This window comes from Dasypus novemcinctus, chromosome 5 (assembly GCF_030445035.2).
Source record: "Dasypus novemcinctus isolate mDasNov1 chromosome 5, mDasNov1.1.hap2, whole genome shotgun sequence".
Taxonomy (NCBI): domain Eukaryota; kingdom Metazoa; phylum Chordata; class Mammalia; order Cingulata; family Dasypodidae; genus Dasypus; species Dasypus novemcinctus.
Window position 1 is genome coordinate 76,727,287 of NC_080677.1, and position 12,881 is coordinate 76,740,167.

The 12,881-nt window shown below is 35.5% G+C and overlaps 1 protein-coding gene and 1 long non-coding RNA gene across 4 annotated transcripts in view; one reads left to right on the forward strand and one right to left on the reverse strand.

The window, feature by feature from the left end:
- The window catches only part of LOC111759131 (uncharacterized), a 45,944-nt gene extending 39,681 nt beyond the window's left edge, over positions 1-6,263 (forward strand). For both annotated transcript variants that reach the window (XR_002793218.3, XR_009185969.2), the window contains exons 5-6: positions 4,483-4,603; positions 5,730-6,263. This is a non-coding gene — a long non-coding RNA (uncharacterized lncRNA). The remainder of the gene's footprint in view (positions 1-4,482; positions 4,604-5,729) is intronic.
- RSBN1L (round spermatid basic protein 1 like) overlaps positions 1-12,881 on the reverse strand; it is a 63,399-nt gene that overhangs the window by 12,463 nt on the left and 38,055 nt on the right. For both annotated transcript variants that reach the window (XM_004473389.4, XM_058297968.2), the window contains 3 exons: positions 10,639-10,776; positions 9,078-9,220; positions 4,471-4,638 (listed from right to left, as the gene is read on the reverse strand). In XM_004473389.4, the coding sequence (XP_004473446.2) occupies positions 4,471-4,638; positions 9,078-9,220; positions 10,639-10,776 (449 nt within the window). The remainder of the gene's footprint in view (positions 1-4,470; positions 4,639-9,077; positions 9,221-10,638; positions 10,777-12,881) is intronic.

The window sequence follows — 12,881 nt, forward strand, 5'->3', positions numbered from 1 at the left end:
TTATCTCATAATCTGTAACAACTGTTTCACAGTGGTGTGGTGTATTGGTAAAAGGGTATTGTATGGGAATTCCACACATGTGCAGGATTATTTTGTTAAGTTCACAACTTCTATTATAAAAATATATTTTTTAAAATATTGAAATCATACCATGTATTTTATCCAACCACAAGGGAATGAAACAGGGAGAAATGGAAAAATTTAACAAATATGTGGAAATTAACCAATGCACTATTAACCAATGTGTTAAGGAGCAAATCAAAAGAGAAGTTAGAAAATATCTTGAGGCAAATGAAAAAACAATATACCCAAATATGTGGGATGCAGCAAAGGCAGTTCAGAGAGGGAAGTTTATACCTTTAAATGCTAACAATAAAAAAGAGACAGATTTCAAATCAGACCTAACCTCAAAATTAAAAGTAGAGAAAGAAGAGAAATAGACCCAAAGTGCACAGAAGGAAATACCAAAGATTAGAGTGGAGAGAAATGCAATAGAGAATTAAGGAATAACAGATACTGTATGATTGTGCTTTTATGAACTAAACATATTGTGTAAACTCATGGGGTTAATCATTACAATATAGGTCACCAGAAAATAGAAGGAAGGTAGAAAATGGAAAGCTAAGGGTTAATCTGCCAAAATTGGTAAAAAGGTAGTTTATAGATCTTCAGAATTGAACAGAAATGGTTAAAGCATATCATGGTGTCTGTGACTAGCAGTGCTACTGTAAGAGTATGATAGTGGTTGAACGGGAAAGTATAACGTCATGTGTATTACTAGAAGGAAACCTAAAAAGTGTTAACATGGGACTGTATAAGATAGTAAAAACTCATGTAAAACACCTATTTCTGTGATACTGTATATATAAGACTGCTTTCATAAAATATAAATATAGCAGAGAGAAGGAAAAAGAATAGCAGCTAAGTACAGTAGGAGAAGCACAGAGAAATTGAGAGACGGTGAATTTTGTTTTATGTTTATTATTATTATTGGAATAATAAAAGTACTCTAAGAATGATTAAAGTGATGAATGCACAAATATGTGATTATATTGAATACCAATGACTGTATACTTTAGATGGATTTATGCATTAATATGTATCAATATATAAACGTGGGCAGTGTGGGGAACAGGGCATATGGGAATCCCCTATATTTTTTATGTAACATTTATATAATCTAAATATCTTAAAAAAAATTTTTTTTATATACGGAAAAAGTTTAACAGGCATTTTTCCATAAACAAATGGCCAAAAAATCACATTAAAAGATGCTCAACATCAATAGCCATTAGAGAAATGGAAATCAAGACTATAATGAGATGCCATTTCATACCCAAGAAAATGGCTATTATTAAAATAAAAGAAAATTTCAAATGTTGAAGAGGACATGAAGAAATAGCAATATTCATTCATTGCTAGTAGGCACGTAAAATGGTCTGGCCACTGTGGAAGACAGTTTGGCAGATCCTTAGAAAGTATAGAATTATGACATGAACCAGCAATCCTACTTCTAGATATATACCCAAAGAATAAAAGCAGGGACTCGAACAGGTATTTGTACATCCTTGTTGATAGTGGCATTACTTACAATTGCAAAAATAAGGAATCAACCTAAGTGTCCATCAACCAGTAAATAGAGAAAATGTGGATTTCTGATATATGAAGTAACAGGGATGAACTATGAAGATACTATGTTGAGTGAAATAAGGCAGACACAAAATAACAAACATATAATCTCATTGATAGGAAATAATTAAAATAACTAAACTCACAGTCAGAATCTAGAATATAGGTTACATGGGGACGTGGTAGGGAATAGGGAGTGAAGGCTTTAAAATGTACAGTATTGCTATTTGGGATGATGGGAACGTTTGGTTATAGATGGTAGTTATGGTAGCAAAACACTGTGAAAGTAACAGCACTGAATTATATATATTGAATGTGGTTAAAAGGGGAAATTTCATGTCATATATATATATATTACTAGGATAAAAAGTTTTTTAAAAATCCATGGAATAGCACAACACAATAAACCCTAAGTTAAACCACAGATTATATGTAAAAGAAAAATTATAAAAAGTTGCTTTCATCAACTGTAACAAATGTACCATACCAATGAAATGTTTTAATTGAAAGACTGGTATAGGGGAGCAGGTGTAGCTCAGTGGTTGAATGCCTGCTTTGCATGTACAAGGTCTGCGGTTCAATCCCCAATTCATATATATATATATATATGAAGAGTAGTTTATAGGAACCTTGTATTTTATGTACAATTTTTCCATAAACCCGCAAATAAAGGAAAAACAACAGAGCACTGATAAAGGAAGGAAACTGTGTTTTTATAATAGAAAACACACAAGTAGTAATATGATTCCAGTGTGCTTTTTTTCAAATTTCTCTCCCCTCCCCCACCAAGTTGTCTGCTCTCTGTGTCCATTTGCTATGTGTTCTTCTGTGTCCACTTGTATTCTTGTCAGCAGCACCCAGAATCTGTGTCTCATTTTGTTCCGTCATCTTGCTGCATCAGCTCTCCGTGTGTGCGGCGCCACTCCTGGGCAGGTTGCACTTTTTTCACACTGGCCAGCTCTCCTTATGGGGTGCACTCCCTGTGCATAGGGTTCCCCTATGTGGCAGGGTACTCCTTGCACACATCAGCACCGCATGTGAGCCAGCTCATCACACAGGTCAGGAGGCCCTGGGTTTGAACCTTGGACTTCCCATGTGGCAGGCAGACATCCTATCCGTTGAGCCAAATCCGCTTCCCACCAAGTGTGCTTTTAAACCCAGTTTATTACCAGTTTTGCAAGAGTCCCTTTTACCGTGAAACTGCTAGCCACTAAAGTAGTTTTTTATTCAATAAACATTTATTGAACACCTATGGTGAGTCTGTGGAAGAAAAAAGGAGAGGATACAAATTCTACCCTCAAGTGGCATACAGGGTAAAGGAGAGAGCATATACAATTTAATTCATCTTAAAAGAACTGAAAAAAGGGCAATGGCCATTCTGAAGCAAGAATATTTATCTCCAAAAGAAAAGAATAAATATGTAGCTGACTTCATTGAACACCATAGAGATATCAGACTTCATCTTAAGTAAATCTTGATGCCACTCTTAAATCCTTTATACCAACATTCAGGAAAAAAACTAATTATAATTTGAAACAGGAGTTTATAATGATTTCTACAAAAATAAATTTGCCTTTACCCTTTAGTGAAATTAATATTGTAAACAAGATTATGGGAAAAGCAAAGAAGCAACATGAGAACAACCACAGACATTTATAAATTACCATATAACTTAAGAACAATTCCATTATAAATTACTATTGAATTATAAGCTACTAAAATTGTATTCCTAAAACCTCTTAGGGTTAATTCAGTACTAGCTACTTTGTATACCTGAAATTGTATAAAGTCTCCTTTATTTTAAGAAAGTCAGTTTACAATGGCCTTTGTACTCAGTATTAATTTGTAAATTACTATATATTTTCCCTTTTTAGCAAAGGGTCAATTTTGTATTAGTAATACTAGAAAGTAAAATGTCCTTATGTGGAAAAATATAGCTTTTATTTTTCATAAAACCCTAGGAAAAAACAATGCAATAATTTTAACATTTTATATTTTGGAATTACAAACTTTTTGTTGTTACTAGAAAAGAGTTTCTTGCTTATTTAATATCTATTCAAAAGCTTCAACAAGCAAAATATCATATCCCAACTCACATTTATACTCAAGCAATATTTGATTTGAAAAATAAAAATCTAACTGAGCAAACTTATTTTACAGTATAAAGATAACTTTGCTATATGTGTTTTATCAGTTTAATAAATGGGAAATTTCTTAATGTATGGGGGACACCTTAAGTATATTAAAGAAAATTACCCACTTTTAAATCCCATCAAAATATTCAGAATGAAACATAAGCAAATCTGGAGAAAATGAATATAGAAAGGCCAGCAAATACTTAACATACAGATACCAAACCTCAGGAAGAGGGTAGAAAGGAGAAGAGTGGAAAGAGAAAACCAAATGTCTGGAATCAAACAGATCTGAAATTAATGTCAGTTCTAACTCTTATTAACTAAATGACTATGATAAAGTTATCTTACAGTCAGCCTCAGTTTGTGGGATAAGTATGGACCCTAAAGAAGTTGAAGTTAAATGAGACATTTGTAAATTAGCACATAATAAGCACCAAGTGAACCTAGTTTTCCTTTAACCTTTTAACTCTTCATCTTTTTCACCTCTTATTCATGTAGAAATTGAAATTATTTTATTCAAACACCAAATAACTAAGATGAAATTCTAGCAATTTAAAATATTTAGTGCAATTATATATTTAGGATATTCAAATACGGCAGAGAAATGAAACATTTTTTCCATAGAAAGTACTTAGAAACTTTTCAAGAAAAATTTTAGAAGCCAACCAAACCTTTCATCATTAAAATATAAGTAATTAATATATACCACTCTCCACAGTGCACAGCCTTCAGCACTCCAACAGCAGCTGTAGTTTGTCGTTCAAAACCTTGTCCTATATGATCTGCATGGGCTCTTGTCCTGTCTTCAAAGAGCATCTCACGGGGTTCGCTGGTTCGAGGTAGGTACTGCAGGTTTTTTATTTCATTGGTTGTTCTGTTTTTAAAAAAAAACACAAAACAATTAACCTAACTACCGCATGTATTGAAGTAATTTTAATTGTATTATAAAATATTCCGTAATCACATAATTCAGACCAAAGGAAAGTCTAAGTCACTTTCTCCCAAATCAAGTTCTATTTTTAAAAAGAACAAATTCAAACACATATGTATACAATCCTCTCCTTTTCGCAAGACACCTCTCATAAAAGTGACAGCTGTATAAGGAAATATATACTTGGATAAGAAACTAAATTACAGATGCCGTGGCTAAGCCTGATATTCTTGAACCCTTCATCTTCACCTGAGGTTTGGGTCTAATCTACGGGACCATGTCATCACTCAGATCACACACCTAACATGGGATATGTCTATCTGGAACAAGCAGGAAACGTTTTAAAAAAGCAATAATTAAATATTTATAGACTACTTACAATATGTCAGGTACTATCTAGGCCCTGGAGCTAGTGAATGAGACAACTGTGAATAAGACAGAGAAAAACCCTACTCTTGTAGGAGCTTATATTTCTAGCAAGAAAACACCTGGCAGTAAGTGCTTCCACAAAATGTGTAGTTTATTAGAGGTGGAAAGGAAAACCTTAACACCATCTTAACTGAAAAGCCATCTCCCACTGGCCCTCTTTTCCACTGCTCACCTTCTAGAATCCATATGCAGACAGAAGCTGTTACATCTTTAGCCTTACTCTTTGCAGAAATCCCTAATTTTGCTGTAGAAGGGGGAAAGGGTGAGAAATTTTCCTGGGAGCATTACGTTATTTATTGTCCTCTATAGTTTTTCTGTTGCTTCCAGAAATAACTTCTGATTGCCCCTATAATTATCTCCACTCCTCCCAGTCTATCTTCCTAGGGTCTCTCTTCTTTATCAGTTCTTTAATTTCAATCCATATTATACATTCACTGCTCTTTGTACACCCTTGCATTACAATCTTATTACACATGCATGTACACACAATGTGCTAAGCCATACTTTTTTTTTTAAAGGTATTTAAAGAAACAACTTTATTCTGACATTTTTTTATTAAAGTTCTTTCAGAATCAGAATTAATCTGGGAATTTTTCATTTTGCAGGGAAGCTGCTGTTACATTTTAAAACTCGAGGGAAGCAGACTTGGCCCAGTGGTTAGGATGTCCGTCTATCACATGGGAGGTCTGCGGTTCAAACCCCGGGCCCCCTTGACCCGTGTGAAGCTGACCCATGCGCAGTGCTGATGCGTGCAAAGAGTGCCGTGTCCCCGCGTAGGGGAACCTCACACGCAAGGAGTGCACCCTGTGAGGAGAGGTGCCCAGTGCGAAGAAAGTGCAGCCTGCCCAGGAATCGTGCCGCACACACTGAGAGCTGACACAACAAGATGATGCAACAAAAAGAAACACAGATTCCCGTGCCACTGACAACAGCAGAAGCAGACAAAGAAGAACACGCAGCAAACAGACACAGAGAACAGACAAATGGGGCGGGGGAAGAAATAAAATAAAGTACATAAATCTTTAAAAAATAAATAAAACTCGACACTCCAAAAGCATATCTTCCTCAACAGTCAACAATTTCATGAAATTCAAATTATTTTGAATAGAGCAAATGATAAATAATATTACTTTAGAAAATATGCAGTCATACCTATATTAAAAAGCTAAAGGCAAAACAGATGGGAGATGACTTAGGGTTGGCAATTATTTTTCCCTCTTCCTCCTTATTTATTTATTTATTTATTTATTTATTTATTTATTTATTTATTTATTTTCTTCTTTATTTTCTTTTAGATGTTACATTAAAAAAATATGAGGTCCCCATATACCCACCACCTCCTTCACCCCACACTCCCCCCACATCAACATTATCTTCCATCATCATGGCACATTCACTGCACCTGGTGAATACATTTTGGAGCAGCTGCTGCACCACATGAACAGGGATCTACATTGTAGTCTACACTCTCCCCCAGTCTACCCAGTACGCCACGGCAGGACACACAATGTCAAGCACCTGTCCTGGCAGCACCACCCAGGACGACTCCAAATCCTGAAAACACCCCCACATCATATCTCTTCTTCCCTCTCCCTACCATCAGCAGCTATTGTGGCCCCTTTCTCCACATCAATGCTACAATTTCTTCCATTACTAATCACAATAGTTCCCCAGCAGAACAACAGTAAGTCCACTCTAATCCATACTCTATTCCTCCATCCTGTGGACCCTGGGATGGTTATGTCCAGTTCCCCTCTACATCAAGAGGGGGCTAAGCCATACTTTTTTGTTCTTTGTGATTAATGTTCTACATATGTCAGAAAGCTAGATGATGATGTTTCTTCCTATGGGAAGCTAATAGGCTTTCAAACCCTCAAGTTTGGATTCATTAATATCTCATTCTAATGAATAAAGACATGAGAAGCACTCAGCACAGTGCCTAGCATAGCACAGCTTTCAACTGGTCAGAATATACATGATGTGAAATTATCAAATATACCATACAATGGGTTCTAAACCCTAAAGGCCATGGATATTCTTTGGTGGGCTCAAGAACCCACTTAAATTATATGTAAAAGTTCATGGATCTGGGAAGGGGCTTTCAGAATATCAAAATGATCCACAAATCTGAAAAAAGTAAAGAAGCATGAGAAACAAACAAATTTTATCATTTACTACTAATTTATAGATTAATTTGTAAACACTTCATTCATTCAATAAATATTTTGTAAGCACCAAGTACTGTGTTAGGTGTTAAGAGAGAGATAAATAACAGGCCCAACATAGTCTCTGCTTTCACACAACCTACAGTTTACTCAATGATCTTTTTCACTTTTTTTTTTTTTTTTTAAATTTATAATACTGTTAACTAGTGAAACCATCTTTAGGTATTTGATTACCTCCTCCAGCATCATTCCATTCCCACCAATGTTAACCTAGTGTGCACTTTTCCGCACCTTTCTCTGTGCTCTCATAAATATATACCTACCTGTGTTTTTTATTTCTTTTCATAAAAATACATTACTCTAAATTTTGCTCTTTTCATTCAAATATCATGTACATCCTTCCAGATAAACAGATCTCAATAGCTCGTTTATTTTAACTAATTCACCAGATTCTTTAATAGGAATGTGCCAAGATATATTAAACCATTCCCCTGTTGATGGGCATTCAGATAGTTTTCAATGCATTTGCCAACACAAACAATGCTACAAATAACTTTCTTACACATTTACCTTTAGTGCTTTTATTTCTTGAGATAGATTCCCAAAAGCAGGGGTGCCGGATCAAAGACTATACATGTTAAATTTTATGAGCTACTGTCAGGTTACTTTCATAAAATGATTACAGCCATTCACTCTTATATCAACATCAAAGACCCTCTTCCTTCATATTTCTATTTGCTTATAATATTATCGCTCTATTATTTTTGCCAATTTAACAGGTAAAATCAGTAGTTTGGTTTTTTAAATATATACTTTTCTTAGCTGTCTGAGGCCTATTTTTATATTGGACTGTTCATGTTTTTATTAATTTAGGGATACTCTTCCTAAATTAAGGATGTCACATATTAAAAATGTTTTAGTTCAGTCTATCACAGTTTTGAACTTTATTGTTGATGGTCTTTACTCTCACAACTATTATTGCCCCTATTCATTTTGTCCTGCTTAAGAAGGTCTCTCCCAGTCTTAAAAATTTTATTCAGATATTTTTATTGTTTATATGTTATGTTTAAATCTTTCACTTCTTATATGAGATAGGGGCTCTGGCTTTGTTTGCTTTCAAATGAACTGCCAAATATGTCAGCACTATTCATTCAATAAAACTTCCTTATCTCAACTATCTCCAATATTAAGTTCCAAAATATATTTACATCTATTTCTGGACTTTGTCCTATTCCAATGATCTATTTGAGTTTTATTAGTTTTTAATAACTAGAAAGATAAGTTCTGTCTCACTTCTATTTCAGTTTTCTTTGCTAGTCGCTGACTTTATTCTTCCTTCTGAACATTACAAATCATTCTATCCAGTACTGAGAGTAAGTCCTATTGGAATACAAAATATTTTAAAGGATTATCATTTTTTTCCAACCCTGAACATAGGACTTTCCATTTGTTTAGCTCTTATTTTATACTATCCATGTTCTATTTTTAAATATTAGTTCCAAATAGTTCTTATTAAATTTATTCCTAAAGTTTTATAATTTGTCCATTGTGAATAACATTTTTCCATTATTACAATTTACTGGTATTTGCCTACATTTCTCATGTCTTATTTACATTTGATGTTTTAGAAAATATTACATCAGCACATGTAGCCATTTTTGAATCAACACTGCAAACATGCTCTAAGCCTTCCCCCCTTCCTTCTTCCTCCAATTTCAAACTAATATATATACACCAACATATATAGGAACACCCATCCCCAGCAATGAAAATTTGGATCCAACATACCTTTTCCTTTTGAAAGGTGACTTTGGCATATCAGCCACAGGGATCATTTGTTCCCCCGGACGTACCCACATAATGGGACCATCATCACTATCTTTTCGACTGTCTAATTTTAGACTAGATAGTGTCCCCCATGGCAGTGTACACTAGAGACAAATAATTAAAAAGAAATCAATTATTTTCAAAATGTATCTTAAAAATACACTTCAGAGCCTATTGTCCCCTACACACACACTTCTATATCTTTAAACTCATACATTTAAAATATGTATATATATAATATATATACCTTTAAAGTCATACATTTCCCTTCAAAAAACTCTATTTCAAACACACCAAGAGAATAATTACGGTTGGATGGGTCGCGCCCTGAACCTCCCTGTGGCATGAGTCACTGTATCAATCATTTTTTTTTTTCCTTCTACCAAATATATGAGTTTATTATTTTTGATAAATTGGCAAAATAAGTGCTCCCTAGGAGAACCTATAAAAAGAACAAATGGAGTTCAAAGATGGATACCTTTTTGATTAGTGATAATCAAAAACTTAACAACAAAAAAGAAAAACAAACCAAAATCAAAATTTATTTCTGTTTAGTGGTTTTGTAGTTTCTTAAAGAGGTTTTTTGGGGAAGGAAATGGGCTCCCGTCTACCATATAGGAGGTCCAGGGTTCAATACCCACGCGATGAGCTGGCCCAAGCAGAGTGCCGGTCCACACCCAGTTCCACCCCGACCAGGAATGCCAGCCAATATGAAGAGCTGATGCAGCAAGATGATGCAACAAAAAGAAACACAGAGCCCATCAAAGATAAAATATTGCATTTGATTGTCAGTGTCTCTTTTTTTTTTAGATTTATTTTTTATTTATTTCTCCCCCCCAATTGTCTGCTCTCTGTGTCCATTTGCTATGTGTTCTTCTGTGACCGCTTCTATCCTTATCAGTGGCACCAGGAAACTGTGTTTCTTTTTGTTGCGTGTCATCTTGTGTGTCAGCTCTCTGTGTCTGCAGGGCCATTCTTGGGCAGGCTGCATTCTCTTTCGCGCTGGGCGGCTCTCCTTATGGGATGCACTTCTTGCGCGTAGGGCGCGGGGGACACCCCTGTGTGACACAGCACTCCTTGAGCACATCAGCACTGCGTGTGGGCCAGTTCCACACAGGTCAAGGAGGCCCTGGGTTTGAACCACGGACCTCCCATGTGGTAGGCGGACGTTCTATCCATTGAGCCAAGTCCGCTTCCCCAATTCAGTTTAGTAGACATCTTTCCCACGCTTCTTAAATCCTTTGATGCTAAATTTACAAAAAGCTAATAGACAGATGGAACCTCATCTCTTAAAGTGGCAGTAAACAGGTCACTCATTTTTCAGTCCACCACTTGATTTTGCCATTATAATTAGTACCTGAGAAATTATATGCACACACTACATAAGAATTACTTTCAGTTTCCTAGCTTTTCCTTTCCTTCCCTCCAATTCAAATGAAATAAAACTTTTCAAATTCTCAAAGAGCCATTTGTACCACTTGTAGTATGAAGGTAACACCTGTAATTTATTGTTTTCCCTTACTTTTAAAAATGGTGAATCTTCCAACATGTCAAGGAACTCAGGAAAGTAATCTCCCACTTCTTCATCAACTGCTCCCACCAAGCTGATCTGTCGCATTGGGCCAGCTCTGTAAGTACCGTGAGAATATGTTCTTTTTACCTAACAGATACAGATTTAGTTAAAAGTTACACATAAGATAATGCTTGCTATCACTGTATAACATTAAATTATACTGTTTCAAAACTGTAGAATAATGTGAGGCAAGAAAAGCAACAACAACAAAAATAGCCTTTATAACAGTAATAAGCACTTAAAAAACAAAAACCTGCATTAATCAAGCTATTTTACCACCTCTAGCTATTTCCACACACTGCTCATGAAAGCAGAATTCAGATAAGCAACATAATTCTAGACAAATTACAATAATGTCTTTTTGTAATATAGAAATTCATTATCTAACCTATAGTGTCCCACTGAAATTGTAGGCATATCTGAATTTTGTAGTCATATCAAAAGTAGGCATATCTGAATTTTCCCAAAGCCATTGATCCTGTCTTTTGATCAGATTTTTCAAAAATAGTCCCTCTGAAGAAGTTACATTTAAACATCACCCTACAGTTTGTATATCTAAAGGTCACCAGGAATGATCTTTCTTTCTAGTTTTTACCATATAGGATCCAGTTTACCCTTCTATGATTAATGAAAAATTACCAGAGTGCGACCAGGAGTCCTAGGTTCCAAACATACTTTTCCTAACTATCAGCTATATAACTTTCAGAAACCACTTAAATTCCTTGAGCTTAGTTTCCTTAACAGGAATGCTTTACCTCAGACTGCTTAAGAAAGCTTTTTTTTTTTTTTTAAAGATTTATTTATTTATTTAATTCCCCCCCTCCCCGGGTTGTCTGTTCTTTGTGTCTATTTGCAGCGTCTTGTTTCTTTGTCTGCTTCTGTTGTCATCAGCGGCACGGGAAGTGTGGGCGGCGCCATTCCTGGGCAGGCTGCACTTTCTTTCGCGCTGGGCAGCTCTCCTTACGGGCGCACTCCTTGCGCGTGGGGCTCCCCTACGCGGGGGACACCCCTGTGTGGGGCGGCACTCTTTGCGCATATCAGCACTGCTCATGGGCCAGCTCCACACGGGTCAAGGAGGCCCGGGGTTTGAACCGAGGACCTCCCATGTGGTAGACGGACGCCCTAACCACTGGGCCAAGTCCGTTTCCCGAGAAAACTTATTAATTATAAAAGTCACCAGCCATTTTCCTAGCAAAACGGTGGTGTTCAAATAGTCTGAATACAGCCTGGACCTGCATACTTCAAGAGCATGGGTACCAAAATTATCAAAAGTACATTTAAATCTACAAAGAAACCTTTTTCTTTTCATAAACTAATATTTTTAAACAAGTTAAGACACTTATTTTAAGGCAAATAACTTCTTTTCATAAACAAACTTTAAGTGAAATCCTAATTATCTTCATGGCAACTAAATTTAGGGAGACCCTCAGTTTTACAATTGAAAGCCCTGTCTCCTGGGAAAATCGAGATTCTAACTCTTTCATCACACCATGGACAGTAACTATAAAATATATTCACACCACAAGTTAAATCCTCACAATAGCAGCAAGTATACTATCACCACATAATAAAGTATCTAAGCCCCAGCCCACATCTTTCCAGAAACAATACAATAAAAATTCTAGTGTAACATACTAAGTTGACTAAGACATATGAGAATTTTATCATAATCAGCAAAGCAGGATAATAATGACACATTAATCCTTTAGTACGTTTACCATAATTCTAAGCATAAGTTTTTATGAACTATCAAAAACTCACTTCTCAGAATTACAAACCATTCCTTCAATCCCCAGACCACAAAATTTGGGGTTCTGTGCCCCATCTTGCACTCATGGTCTCATCTTTTTCATGTCTCCAAAAGTTCTAGCATCTCATGTACTAAGAGAACTAAAAGTTAAAATTGGCTCTATGAAAGCATTCCTCAGGTTCTAGACATTATTTAGAGGCACCAGCATCACCACTGTAAGAAAATGAGTAATCAATACACTTTCCTGTAATGAAGTCTAACAAAGTTAAAGGTATTAAAATGAACTCCAACAAATTTACCAGAATTGATATACCAATTCTATTAAATGACTCAGAGTTTGTAGCTTTAGGTTTGGATCTACAAATGACCATTTGAGTTTTTGTGACCACATAGTCAAATTTCATGAGTGAAATCAAACAATTGACACTCTAAAACACAAACC